We start from the raw sequence: 15,641 nt of genomic DNA, 5'->3' as shown, positions 1-15,641 counted from the left end.
TTAAAATTATTATTATTATTATTATCTCTAAAATGCGATGTCGTCGACGAACACGGAGCGTTCGTCGACGAAGTCTACGTCCTACTTCTGTTCCTGTTTCCATTTTCCTCCCTCTTTATTATTAAAATATTATTATTCTTCGGGTCACTACATGGAGTCTAGACCAGTATGGGAACAACCAATTTGACTTACAAACTGAAGAGATTGTTATTGATTTAACTTTGGTGGGCCAACCAGAGTTAAATCCAGCCTACAGGCTGCACAATCCGTCATGGGGGGAAGCATGACAGTGGTTGTCCATCAGACAGTGAGTTCTAAATGCAAAATTGTTTAATTTAACTAATGTATAACATGAGAACAGCGTATGTGAAATATTTGCGAATACTAAGTATGTGAAGACAAGAGATGTGAAATGCAAAATGAATTTATGTGATGTGAAATAATGTGAAATGTGGGAACTGAGATCATGATGAGAGGAGTGTAACATAAATATCAGATTTAGAGTAAAGTATAAATGTATTATATATTATAGTATTATATTTATTTGGGGCGAGGTAAACTCTTAACCTGAGGGCTTACTGAGAAAGGTGAGTGCCCTAATAGGTATCAGATGTAGTCATATCAGGCTACATAACATATTAGAGTAGAAGGAAGCTACTTGTATGAGTGGGTAATCTTCCCTATTCTCGAGAACCTTCACTGATAAATAATTGTGTGAATGTGTGTGAATACGAGACAAATTGTTCACTTGAGGGCTTACTGAGTAAGGTAAGTGCCCTGATAAGTGTTAGTTGTAGCCATACCCAATTGCATAAGGTATCGAAGCAGAGGGGTGCTACTTGTATGAGCGGGTAATCACCCTAATCCTTGGGAAACTCTCATTAATAAAATACGTTGCATGTGTGTGAGTAGGGATAAAGAATGATTTCATAATTGTGGATTAATTTGTAAATAATGATTATATTTTGTACACAAACCTCATGATAGCCACACATTGATATTAATCTATTTCGTCTTACTGAAATGTGTCTCACCCGATATGAATTTCATCATTTTCAGGATCCTGCATGATTGAGCTCAGTGAACTCGGGGCGTGGCGTAGCATTTTTGAGAGAGAGAGAGAGAGAAGGTATAGACTTTTGATGTATATTTTTGGGTTTCGTTTAAGTTTTCAGAGATGTATATATTTGTGAATATTTGATGTTAGAGAATACTACTTTGGGATATATATATATATATATATATATATATATATATGTATGTATATAGAACTCTGGTATGTTATAAAGGATGTGTTGGCCTTACAATGCTTAAAATCTTGTTATCTTATTTTGATGCTAACAAACAAGTGAAATTTAATGTATTTGTGTGAGTAGTGATATTTCAGGGTTCATATATGTAAAAGTAAGGTCAAAGTGCTCACAAGGATCAAATGAAACTTAAATGAGTCAAAACATGGATTTAAAGATGATATATTAAACCTTGAAGATTATGAGGACATGAATGAGTTGTTGAAAGCCAAGGAATATTAAAGTCAAAAGAGCCAAAGAAAGGCAAAGTGAGAAAGCTCAAAGAATATGGAAGTTTGAAGAAAAGATGGACTCAATCCAAGGACAAAGTATGAAAACTCAAGAACCTAGAATGAGAAAAATTTTAGAAGTCTTTATGTAAGTTTTTTAATGTTTAAAATATCGTTTGAAATTTTATAAAGCTCTTAGGTTAAATTCTTAGACCTAGATACCTTTTAAAATATTTGGAAAATATTTTTATAAATTCAAAAATTATTTTAAAAATGTTAGAATCATTTTTGGAATGAAAAACATCAAAAAGAGTTTTTCCAAATGCTGTCAGTTTTTATACCTCCGCCTTGAGGTGCATTTTTATCTATTTAAAACCCCTTATTTTAAAGTATGTTCAACATGAAAGTTGTATTATTTTCTATTAGCTTTCTTTTTACACCAAGAACACCTAATTTGGAGCTATACAGAAAAAGTTATGGCCAAAAAACTGAAACGGGGTCATTGCTGTCAAACATCTGAACACTGTTCACGGGAGGGACTTCAGCTGTCTGAACAACACAAAGAACCACTTCAGATGTCTGAACTCGATACCTCAGGAGTCTGAAGATTTTTTGAAAAAAAAATATAAAGAGGCAGTAGCTTTTCAGACGTCTGAACCCTACTTCAGACATCTGACCCTGTGTCTAGTTCATTTTTTAAGGGGTTTCAAAAACTTCAGATGACTGAACTTGAATCTTCAGATATCTGAACATTGTTCAACGAAATTTTATTTTTCAAATTCTAATTTTTTAAAATATAATCGTTTGAACTCCAAACTTTCTAAAAATTTGGGAAACTCTCTAAGGAAACTTTTGCAACATGGAAATAAGTTTGAAAGCCTATAAATACATGGTTTTGCAAATCAAAATATATCTAAGAATTGAAAAATCTATTTGTAAAGCTGAAAGCACTCTTGTTCTTACAAATTCTCTTGCTCACTCATTGCAAAACTCTTTTGCTAAGATATTCTGAAGTGCTAATCCTTCCTCCTCTGAATTCCTACTGCTTAATCCTCGTCTAAGAAGGATATTGGTGAATTATACACTTGAGCTTCATTCTATTTCATATTGATATTTTTACATTGAAGTATATAGACCTGAACTTGTACTAACTTGCTCTTTCTAGAGAGTGTTTCTTGTACACAGCTATTCTTTTTATTTTTCTTGAAGATTGACGATTCCAAGGATTGTTTGGATCGTTGGCTAAGCAAAGGGATATTGCTTAGAAAGGCAGGCTCTAGCCTAGTTAAGGAGTGACCGGACGAGGGGATATCATTTGGAGAAGGCGGGCTCTAGCCTTAACAAAGGAGTGTTGTAATCAGGTTTTGTTCCACCCGTTAACAAGTTTAGTGAATCCTTTGGTGGTTTGTTAAAGTCGAGGACGTAGGCTGGGTATAAGCCGAACCTCGTAAAAATCTCTATCTCATTCTCTCTTTCCCTTACTATTTATTTTCAGCATATTTAAATTGCGTGGATGGTTTATTTGATATTCATATATACTACGTAATATTTGGAAATCAAACAAACTTAAGGTTTAATTTTGATTTGGGTTGCGGAAACTGAAAGGGAGTACATTGGTTACACCATATCTTGCAAAAACCTTATGGGAGTATGTTACTTGGTTAACATCCCAAAGATAAATTTACCAAGAGTTTATTTGAGTTCTAAATATTTAGAAATAGTGATTTGATTCATCTATACAGGGCTTTACATCAGCAAGCATAAATTCTCATTCACCACAGGGCTTGGTTCAAATTCGGCAAATATAAACAAACAACCATCTTGAGTTGTTATATTACCAAAGTGTTGAATATTTTATATCTTGGTTTGGTTGTTTGTTGTTTATCTTGTACTTGGCAAATAAATTGATTGTTTGGTTTGAAGATTGTGTTTAATTAATTGGTTGTTTAATTGTGTTATTGATTGGATAAAAGAATTAAGTTCTTGATTGATTAAAGAATTAAAAAAAAAACAAGTCAAGAATTGGTTAAAAGAAATAAAAGAAGTTTAAGGTATTTTAAAAGGAATCAAAAGAAATTTTTTTTAGAATCCAATTCACCCCCTTCTAGGGAAGCTATTCCTAATTTCCAGATGTTAGTTTAATTTTTCCGCTATGTAATTGATGTTAAAGTATCAGATATAGGTAAATGGGAACACGTGGCACTCGGGTCCCACTTGGTGGCTTCAGGGCGTCACAAGGTGGTATCAGAGCATTACGTTTTAGGTTCTGTAGACTTAGGATGATTAATAGCAGAGTATAGGAGCAAATGACAATGAGGATAGGAAATGGGTAGGTTAGGTGCTGAGAGTTATAAGATTTTATCTTGTAACTTGGAAGCGGAAGTACGTCGATGACTTACTGTGATTTTTCTGAAGCAGTTGATGATTTCAGAAAAACCACGACAAACCTTAGATGATTCTGTTTCTAAGCTGTAGGATTGGTCCTTAAGTTGAGAATTTGGATGTATATTGGATTTTAGTTTAATGATTGTTTTAAGTAGGTTATGATAATGGAATTCTTAACTCTTTTTTGTCCTATTTTCAAGATGGATCCTAGGGGTAATGATGTAGATATTGGAGAAGGAACTTATGACTCAGAAGCATCTAGTGAGGAGGACTTTGATACTTCCACGATGCTGAGGGGTATAGCCCGTCAAGTTAGGGCAGATACTTCCACGATGCTGAGGGGTATAGCCCATCAGGTTAGGGCATAAATGAGGAAGGATCATAGAGAGCATAAATGCCCATTTGTAGACCAAGGCTATAGCATCAAGGAGTTCATGAGATTGAACCTTTCGACTTTTGCGGGAGGACCTGATCCAGTGGTTGCAGAGAATTAGGTTTAGGAAATTAAGGAGATAATGGAAGTACTTGGCTGCACAAACGAGCAGAAGGTCCGTTACACCACGTTTAAGATGACAAGAGATGCGAAACATTGGTGGCTTTTGGTGAAACTGTTAGAAGGACAGAGACTGGTAAAGGTGACACTGACATGAGATTGATTCAAGGAGCTATTCTTTGATAGGTATTTTTCCTTGTCTACCAGAGAAGAAAAGGTTGAAGAATTTACCAATCTGACCTAGGGGAATTTGACTGTTGGGGAGTATGCAACGAAATTTGTGGAACTATCTCACTTCGCACCATTTATGATCCCGAATAAGGCGAGAAAGTCCAGAATGTTCGAAAAAGGCCTGAGACCAAATATCTTTTAGCTTGTGGTGGGGTTCCAGTTCCAAAACTTCTTGGACTTGGTAGATAAGGCCTCGATACTAGAGAAGAGCTTGCAGGGCAGTACAGAGCCGTTAGAGCAAAGAAAGAGGCCTGCACCTCCCAATTTTCAAGCTGAGGCTAGTCAGGGATCGTGGAAGAGAGGAAGGGATACTGTGGGCTCGAGGTAGGAGACGAGGGATCGAGGTTATCCTAGTGATCAGGGTGATTCATCTTATCCTGTATGCCATAGATGTAATATGAGACATAGGAGTGACTATCGAATTGGGGGTCCCAGCTACTATAGGTGCGGTAAATCAAGGCACATTGCGAGGAATTTTTGCAAACTACTGCCTAATGCACTTTCACCGAATCAGATCTGGGAAACCAACACGTACCCCGAGGTGGAGGTGGTCCAACACGTGTGTACATGATGATCCCGACCGAGGCAAATATTGCCAAGGGGGCAAGTACAAGTTTATGTTTAAGATAATGAAGGTTTTATTTAATTTTAGTTAATACAAAAATTTAGATTGTGCTATATACTGAATTGTATGAGATATAGTGAGTTAATAAATTATAGAAATGTGGAAATGAGTGAGTAGCAAAATTTTGAGGACAAAATTTTTATAAAGAGGGGAGAATGTAGAGACCCTAAAAATTTATTTATGGAAAATAATAAAGGAATGAAGAAAGGGAAAATTTTTAAAAAGTAAACAGTAGGCTTCGTCGGCGAATTCCCTATTTTCGTCGATGAATGTCTTTCTGTGGTTCGTCGACGAAGTTCAGACATCATAAGCAAAGAGATCCCGAACGACATAAATTTCAGGATTAGGGTTCGTCGATGAAGTCCTTCTTTTGTCGACGAACGTTCTTCTGCAACTCATCGACGAAGACTATATTTCATCGACGAGGTTGACCGAGTCAACGACTTATAAATTGAATTTCTTATTTCTTACTCATTAAGAAACCTAAATTACTCACTTTTTTTTTCTCTAAAAATGGTGTTTCTCATACTCTCTCTCTTCGATTTTCCTGCCGTTCGTCACCTGATTCAACGATCGGAAGCCGTTACGAGGATCTAGGAGGAATTATTTTTGAACGGGATCTTTCCAAGCATCACCCTAAAGTTGAGGTAACGGTAGAAATGAGCCTTTTGTCTAGTATATAATTATTTAAAAGGGGTGTATGGGCTTGGAGATGTTTAATAATTGTTGATCTGGGGTTTGAGTTGATAAACTAGGGTTATTGAATCAGGGTTCAGGTAAGCGCCGTAGGCATCGTTTTGGGGTCCTTGTCGGCGTAGTTCAGGAAACCAAGTAAGGGGAATGGATTAAGCCAGTAGATTTGTAAATTTCATTGGTTAAAATGGAAATTATTTGCGTATTTATATGATTATCCTGTGAGTATTGAAAGCCAATCGTTTAAATTTAAATTTTTGAGCCTAGGGTTGTGTTATTAGTTATTACTTGTGAAAATGGAATGATTAAAGTAATGATGTGTATTTTTCAGTAAAACAGATGATGAATCTGGGTTGGCTTATTATTTTAAATGATATAATTATGCGTATTATTTAAATGTGTGGCACGAGTAAAATGAAAATACCGAGTTGAGTTGTGATATATATATGACATGTTGGAAATACTAAAATGTATTAGGTTTATACTGCACGTGAATTGTTTAATCAGATCAGAATGTAAATGTTAAATTGTAATGTATGATTTGAGAACTCCTGTGGACTATAGTAGGCACAATGTTGTTGCGCTTGATTTCTACAGAGCTTAGTGCAGCCACATGTCTTAGAGAGAGTGTGGAGATGGGATGGTCGATTGGACTGAGAAGGGTAGAGTCCCCTTGGAGTCCCAATATGGGAACAACCAATCTGACTTACAGACTAAAGAGGTTGTTATTAATTTAACTTTGGTGGGCTGACCAAGGTTAAGTCCAGCCTACGGGTCGCACAACCCATCACGGAGGAAGCATGATAGTGATTATCCATCTGACAGTGAGTTCTAAATGCATAATTGTTTAATTTAACCAATGTATAACATGAGAATGATGTATGTGAAATATTTGCGAATACTGAGTATGTGAAGACAGGAGATGTGAAATGTGAAATGAATTAATGTGATGTGAAATAATGTGAAATGTGGGAGCTGAGATCATGATGAGATAAATGTAATAGAGATAGCAGATTCAGAGTAAAGTATAAATGTATTATATATTGTAGTATTATATTTATTTGGGGCGAGGTAAACTCTCTGCTCGAGGGCTTGCTGAGAAAGATAAGTGCCCTAATAGGTTTTAGATGTAGCCATATTGGGCTGCATAACATATTAGGGCAGAGGGAAGCTACTTGTATGGGTGGGTAATCTTTCCTATTCTCGGGAACCTTCGCTGATAAATAATTGTGTGAATGCATGTGAATACGAGACAAACTGTCAACTTGAGGGCTTACTGAGTAAGGTTAGTGCGCTGATGAGCGATTGTTGTAGCCATACCTGGTTGCATAAGGTATCGAAGTAGTGGGGTGCTACTTGTATGAGCGGGTAATCACCTCAATCCTTGGAAAACTCTCATTAATAAAATACATTGCATGTGTGTGAGTAGGGATAGAGAATGATTTCATAATTGTGGATTATTTTGTAAATGATGATTACATTTTGTACAAAAACCTCATGATAGCCACACACTGGTATTATTCTATTCTTTCTTACTAAGATGTGTCTCACCCGATATGAATTTCATCATTTTCAGGACCTCCGCGTGTTTAAGCTCAGTGAGCTCCGGGCTTGGCATAACATTTTTTAGAGAGAGAGGGTATAGAATTTTGATATATATTTTTGGGTTTCGTTTAAGTTTTCAGAGATGTATATATTTGTGAATATTGGATGTCAGAGAATACAACTTTGGGATATATATATATATATATATATATATATATATATATATATATAGAACTCTGGTATGTTATAATGGATGTTAGTTTAATTTTTCCGCTACGTAATTGATGTTAGAGTATGAGATACAGGTAAATGGAAACACGTGGAACCCGGGCCCCACTTGGCAGGTTTGAGGCATCACAGATGGCAATATTTAGCATCAACGACTCAATCACATGAGTGAGAAAAGACTTAAGGTGATGCACTCAAAGTGAAAGTTGAGTGATTTATGCTCAGTAGAGATTGACATGTGCAAGGATTCCATACTTAGGAAACAGAAGAGGGTTAGTTTCTAGACATACACCAGTACCCCAAAGAAGGAGAGACTTGAACTAGTCCATTCAAATGGATGGGGACCGACGACCGTCTCATCCACAGGTGGAAGGAATTATTTCGTGACATTTATTGACGATCATTCTCAGAAGTTATAAGTTTACTTTCTGAAATATAAATATGATGTCTTTGATGCTTTCAAGATTTGGAAAGCAATGGTTGAAAATGAAACTGGTTTAAAAATCAAGAAGCTGTCAACCGACAACGCTAGTGAGTATAAAGACACTAGGTTCAAAAAATTCTGCTATGAGCATAGTATTGGGATGGAAAGAACTGTGTCAAGTACGCTTCAGCACAACGACGTAGCTGAGTGGATGAACCAATCATTGACTAAAAAAGCTGGAAGCATGTGTATGCAGTTAAACTTACCAAAACAGTTTATGGCAAAAGCAGTCAACACAACAACATACTTGATTATCAGGAGTCCATCGATATCATTGGACCATAGTCTACTAGAAAAATTATGGAGTAGAAAAGAGGTGAGACTTTCACATTTGAAAGTTTTTGGTTGTGTAGCAAATGTGCATGTTAGTGATCATCTCAAAAATGAGCTTGATCCAAAGTCTCGGAAATGCAGCTTTGTTGGTTACGGTGAAGATAAGTATAAGTATCACATTTAGGACGATGAAAACAAGAAAGTGATTAGAAGCAGAGATGTGATCTTCAATAAAAAGGTGATGTACAAAAACAAACACACAACAGAACCCACAAAACCAGTTTAGAATGAAACAACCTATGTAAACTTGGATGATGCCCTAGAAGGTGTCGGGACACAACAGAGAAACACCGAGAATCCTTAGGTGGAGGAGACACAACATCAAAACACTGAAAATCCTTAGGCGGAGGAACCTGTGGAGTAGATCGTCGCACCACTGCCTCCTACTCTAACTCAAGAGCTTAGGAGATCTTCTCGACTGCATGTACCAAATAAGAGGTATATGAATTATTTACTTCTTACGGATGGAGGAGAACTTGGATGCTATGATGAAGCATGTTAGGCGGGAGATTCGAGAAAATGGGAGCTTGTGATGAAGGATGAGATGAAGTCCCTCACCTCCAATAAAATGTGGGAACTATCTAAATTGCCCAAAGGTAAGAAGACTCTTCACAACAAGTGAGTGTACATGATCAAAGAGGAGTATGATGGATCTAGGAGGTACAAAACCCGATTGGTAGTCAAAGGCTTCGAGCAGAAGGAAGGAATTGACTACACTGACATCTTTACACCAGTTGTGAAGCTAACAACCATCAGATCTGTCTTGAGCATTGTTGCCTCGGAGGACCTACATATCGAGCAGTTGGATGTGAAGATGACATTTCTTCACGGTGATCTTGATGAGGAGATTTACATGCAACAACCAGAAGGATTCTCAGTAAAAGGTAAAGATGATCTTATGTGTAGATTGAAGAAGAACTTATATGGTCTCAAATAAGATCCCAGGCAATGGTACAAACAATTTGACAACTTTATGTGTAGGAAATATTTTTAGAAGTGCAATGCCAACCACTATTGCTACTTCAAGAGTTATCAGTCTAGTTATATCATTCTATTGCTATATGTCGATGACATGTTAGTCGCAGGACCAAATATAGAAGAGATTAGGAAATTGAAGTAGCAAATGTCAAAAGAGTTTGATATGAAGGACTTGGGTTCAAAAAAATAGATACTTGGGATGCGGATTGTAATGTCCTCAATTTCCTTATATAAAATGTAACATAATAAATGGAAAAGTCACCCGTGGGTAACGGGGACACCTGTCACTCATAGCGGAAACCTAAGCAGCAGTAAACATAAAATCTCAACATCCAACCATAAGACATAATACCAGAGTTATCAACATTCCTATAATACTGTATTTATTTACATTCTTCTAAAATATTTCAAAATACATCTAGGATCGCATAACCAAAATAATTCTGATCCTAGTACATTGCTTACTCTCCTAACGGGGTAACTTAGTAAACTCAATGGTGGTCACGACCCGCCGGTCACTCAGGGTCTCCTGAAAGATATATTAAGTTTGGGGGTGAGACACTTCTCAGTAAGGAAAAATAAACTAAATACAGCTGTGTGGCAACATCAACATTTAATGCAGATATACATATATAGTACATTTCATATATTGGTAAACATTCATCATAACATACTAAATTCTCATATACTGTCATATTTATTAATAAATCATAATGTACATAAAACATCTGTTATAACTGATAATACTAAAAATATACCCAGGATGAATAGTTAGCTAATGTCATGTATTACCCCCCATGACGGGTTGTGCAGCCCGAAGGCGGGACCCGACAATGGCTGGCTGATCACTGCCGAGTCAAATATGTCTGTAAGTACAATGGGCCCGCCACATCCTGGTCTGGACTACCAGGTGGACGTCCACACTCTACTGAAATTCATATCGACTATCCATCTCCCACCCCCTCTTGGGGTGGTTAGCACTAATCTGATCATTAACATTTGCTATGGTACCAAGCTCCTGAACTGAACTAAACTAACATCTGGGTTTTGATAACATATAGTACATGATTATATAGCATCTTTTATAATTACGACCTCGTGGCGAACATATCATACATATCATTCTGAAATTAAATCAATTACCATGCATTCCAAAATTATCATAATATACTGTACTATTTCATAAATTCACAAAACATATTTCATTCGTATCATCGTCGTATCATGATATTCTTTCATGAAAAATAATATTCATGCTACACATTTGCTATATAAAAGCATACATTATACTTTAAAATCATAGTTTTTGACATCTCATACATACATACTCATTTCAAAAAATAAGCAGTATTTTCTCAATATACAATTCCTTCGTGATATACAGATATAACATATGCTTTTCTAAAAATAAATTTACTCATAAATAATAATAATTTGCATGGAAAATAACTACTTTAGTTTATTCCCTTACCTGACTACTGAGAAAGCTCCTAAAATATCCTAGTCTAACCCCTGTAGGACTTCCTGATCAATACCCTAAAACTAAAAACTCTCAGTATTAAACTTCAGTATTTTTACGTGTACATCATTTCTTATAACTACTGTAAGGTCAAATTTGGCTTAAAAAAACCTTACCTCAACTTAGGGATGATTTCCAATTTGCTTTCACCAACGATCCGCTCCGGCAAATTTGGAGAGAACTTCCCCAGGAGCGTTGTGGTGATTTCGGATTGTCGATCCAGCATAAATCCGGCCCAAAATTGATGAGAGAGAGAGAGAGAGGACTGAAGGGGAGAGAGAGAGAGAGAGAGAGAGAGAGAGAGAGAGAGAGGAGAGAGTTAGCTTAGTAATGAAGTTAAAATTCGGATTTTTAGTATTTATAGAACTAGATTCGTCGACGAGCCACATCATTCGTCGACGAATCCTTTAATAGATTCGTCGACGAAATTCAATCCTTGTCGACGAAATTCAATCGGCTCAAATCTCTCTCGGTATTTCTTTGTCGACAAAATTCAGTCTTCGTCGATGAATTTTCTTAAACCCTCGTTTAAGAATTTTCTCATACCGTCGTCGACAAATCCCCTGTATTCGTCAATGAAGCCCTGGTGATTTCTCTTGGTTATTCCTTCCTAAAGTGCAATGTCGTCGACCTCTTCCTTGTATTACTGTTTTCCATTTCCCTTCCTCTTTATTACTTTAAATATCATTTTTATTCGGGTTGTCACACGGATCTCCAGAGATAAGCAACGGGGAACGTTGCAGTTATCTCAGTTGGAGTATATTAGCCGTGTTTTACAGAGATTCAACATAAGGAGCATTGATGCAATAAATACACCATTGGCCAGTCACTTCCGTCTCTCCAAGGATTAGGCTCCCCAGACATATGAAGAGAAGGACTTCATGGCTAAGGTACCTTATGCCTCAGTCATTAGAAGTCTTATGTACGTCATCGTTGGTACTAAACCAGACATTAGTCAAGTAGTGGGAGCTGTTAGCAGGTTCATGTCAAATCCAGGGAAGATTCACTAGGAAGCAGTGAAGTAGATCTTGAGATATTTACGTGACACTATTAATAAGTGCCTATGTTTCGACAAAGGATACTTAAAAATTCAAGGATATGTTGATGCCGATTTGCTCTACCGGATATACGTTCACTGTTGGCATAACAACTGTTAGTTGGATGTCACAGATATAAAAGATTGTTGTCCTATCCACTACGGAAGTTAAGTATGTAGCAGTGACAGAAGCCAGTAAAGAGATGATTTGACTTCAAGGTTTGTTGATAGAGTTCGGAATAAAGTAGAAGAGAAATGTTTTGCACAACGACAGTCAGAGTGCGATACATCTGGCAAAGAACTTTACATTTCATTCTAGAACCAAACACATTAGACTTCGTTTTCACTTCGTCAGATCTCTATTATAGGACAGCGTGTTCATACTTGAAAAAATCCAAAGTAGCAGGAATCTAACAGATATGTTGACAAAAGTGGTGACTATAGAGAAACTGAATTTGAGTTAAACTTCAGTTGGTCTTCATGCTTGAAAACAAATTTGAGCACATCATTTATCTATATACTAGTTGAGATGGTGTCTCTGTCTCAAAGTGAGAGATTGTTAAGCTAAAATAGAAACGGAGTATTGATGATGAGACTTGATGAGGATGAGCTACGAAGAAACCAGCTTTGATGTGCTGGAATGAGAATGTCGGTGTGCTAATCCATCTAATCTATCCCATTGAATTCTATTAAAATGCCTTCCTTTACTATCCATCTCATTCAACTATATAAAGAGAAATGTGTGCGTGAAGGTGATGTGAGTGAGTGTGAGAGTATTGTGCCGAAGGTAAAAGAGAAATGTGTGAGAAAAGAGTTGAATGGTGTCTCATACTCTTGTACTTTTCCTAAGTTATAGTAAAGTGGGTGTGTTCTATGAACGCAAGTCAGATTAGACAGAACCACGTTAGATCGGGTGTTCTTATTTTGCGTGCTTATTTTTACTTGTCTGTGATTATTGTTTTTAAATCCCTAATACCTATAACATTGGCAAACAGTTTTATTTTTATTGCCTGTTAGAAAATTTTCTATTCTCACACTGACAAGGGAGCTTCTTGATTTCCATTTTGCCATCTTTGCTACTGCAGAGGATTGGAAGGGCTTCCGCCTCGAAAGTAGGAAGTCACTTCTAAATACTTACGTTCATGATTCGGACTCTGACCCTCTTTGGCATGTGCTGATAGGCTTGACTACTTCGGCCTTCTTGCCTCCAGTATGCTTGAAGCATCTGCAGCTGCAACGGGTACTTCATTTCTGAGACCAAGATGCTATTTTATCTGTTTTGTTCTTTTATGATGCTTCAATTAGTGGTTCAAGGTTGTTCCGCAAATGGGTTGCTGTCATGCCCCTGTGATTCCTCCAGTGGATTTTTTGTTCACTTCTCCGTTCATCTTTTTGTGTAGTTTTCCTCTGTTTCCTTTCAATTGTTACCCACCGCCTTGTAATTTTCTTCCATATGCTTCTTTTTTGAATTAGGTTGGGCAAGTTCTCCTTTATTTGGGTTCAGTAAACAAATGCTGGGGAAGTTTTTACTTAGGCCGTTTGGATTAAGGGTTTTGGTGGGGAAAAGAAAGCAAAAAGGAAAATGAGCGGAAACTTATTTATTATTATTATTATTATTTTTATATATTAAAAATTATTAAAAATAAAAAAAATTGTTCTAATATGATTAAAAATTAAGGAAAATTAAACTTAAATGATGTATGTAACCAAATTTTTTGTCCATTCATTTGATATATTTTCTATTTTTCTTTTCAATTTTCTTGATAATTAAATATAAAAAAATTAAATTTCTTTATAATTTTATTTTTATTTTATTTTTATATTTTTTAAATTCCAAAAGGAGCGTTCATTCTGGGTCATGTGATATTCTACGGACTACCCTTTTGTTCATTTTTGTTTCCCCCTATTCATCAGTTTGTTTTGCGTGGTGTGCTTAGAGAGGTGTAACATTATTTACCGGTTCATATGAATTTTTTTGCGCATCTTCCGATTGTTTGCTTTGTGATGATCAGGTTCTGAAGGGTGGTTTGTGGCAGAATTGCCCAAATTTGGGCATCTCAGTTTCTAATTTATTTTGTGTGATTAATCCTATATTGCAATTGGCATTGATGCATCTCCATGTTTTGCATTGAATTCCAATGGGGTTTCTTGCTGTGAGGAGGGAAAATTTTAAAGGGTAATGAAATTTCTAGAGCTAGGGTTAACTATTTTTTTATGTGTGGTTTCTTCGGAGGTGAGGAGATTTTGTGTCGCACGCTAGTAGTGGATGTTCTAAAAAGGGTCTAGAGAGGAAAACTAGGCAATTCCTAAGACTCTCAAGTGTGGATGGTGGTCATGGGCCAAGCGCTCCACACCTTGCTAGCACTCTTTCTTAACTAGTCAGTTGAAAGGATACCATGGTTTCACCACATGAGCAAATTTTTAACCATCTAAGGTTTACAGTTTATGGTTTAGGGTTTTAGGGTTTAGGGTAAACAAGTAAGCAAGTAGACAAGAGTCACGTGGTAAATAGTAAAACAATGTGGTTCATTCTTGACACCTTTGTAGGCAACATGGTCTTAGAGAGGTAGGCAAGTAGGCTAAACATGTTCATAAATTTTAGTGAGTTTTACAATGATTGATGAACATTCACCCTTCCCTAAAGAGCTTTTGACGTTATTATCGCTTTGATGCTAGGTAACATAAAATTGATTGAGGAGTCATACTCCCTTTTATACTAGGGCATTATCACACTCAAGGAATAAAACTTATATTACTATTTACTTGATGGTTACCCATCCTACGTATACAAGATAAGCAGTCATAGAAAAGTATAATGCCCTTAACAAGCTTGGGTTGTTACAATGGTGGCAAGTGACTAAAGTGATTCTCCAAGTTAATGGGAATTCAAGTTAAGGGGTTGGTGAGATAGAGATTGCTTCAACGTCCAAAGATCCCTATTGAAGAATATTAGGGCTATTTATAGGAGAGAAACAAGAAGTTGTGAGGTTGTGAGATGTGATTTTCCAATAAGGGAACTTTATGCCATATCAATCACTGAGAATGTAAAATAAATTATTGGGTTAATAGAGTTGTGACTTATGACACATGGTTAAGCTGAGAGAAAAAGAGAAGGAAATGTGTGTCACGAATGACAAATGGTGGACATTTGAGCAATCTAGGAAAGGATAAGGGGTTAGGATTCCCCTTAGCAAATCTTGATTCAAGCCCACCAAGACAAGTCTTGAGAACATCCCAATACCAAGATTAATAGAAAATTTACTACTTGTCTTTGTAGCCAATCTGGTGAGTGCTACCAATTTTGACTTCTTACAATAATGCAAATATAATATTTTTAATAATTAGTTTATAATTGTATGGATATAAGTTTAACGTTAGTCAATTTCACAATGTAGGGTAAAAATAGTAATTTCACACATTCACATTCAAATCTTCTCAAGAAATTCCCGTGTATGAAACTTTGTTAAATCGAGTAGATGCAAAGTAAAGAAATTTTAGTAAAAGTATGGTAATTCGAGTTTCTAAAAAGAGAGGACTCGCATAATATATGACACAATAGGAAAGATATAATA

At 36.3% G+C, this 15,641-nt stretch overlaps 1 protein-coding gene across 1 annotated transcript in view; it reads left to right on the top strand.

Moving 5' to 3' along the window:
- Window positions 1-4,104: 4,104 nt before the first annotated feature.
- The window catches only part of LOC131166639 (uncharacterized), a 37,289-nt gene continuing 25,752 nt past the window's right edge, over window positions 4,105-15,641 (top strand). Inside the window, exons 1-4 of the mRNA XM_058125220.1 lie at window positions 4,105-4,260; window positions 4,789-4,952; window positions 5,019-5,077; window positions 13,065-13,309. Coding sequence (XP_057981203.1) covers window positions 4,105-4,260; window positions 4,789-4,952; window positions 5,019-5,077; window positions 13,065-13,309 — 624 coding nt within the window. The remainder of the gene's footprint in view (window positions 4,261-4,788; window positions 4,953-5,018; window positions 5,078-13,064; window positions 13,310-15,641) is intronic.

Source organism: Malania oleifera, chromosome 10 (assembly GCF_029873635.1).
Source record: "Malania oleifera isolate guangnan ecotype guangnan chromosome 10, ASM2987363v1, whole genome shotgun sequence".
Taxonomy (NCBI): Eukaryota; Viridiplantae; Streptophyta; class Magnoliopsida; order Santalales; family Ximeniaceae; genus Malania; species Malania oleifera.
The sequence above is the reverse complement of the archived record's forward strand: the minus strand, read 5'-3'. Positions and strand labels throughout refer to the sequence as shown.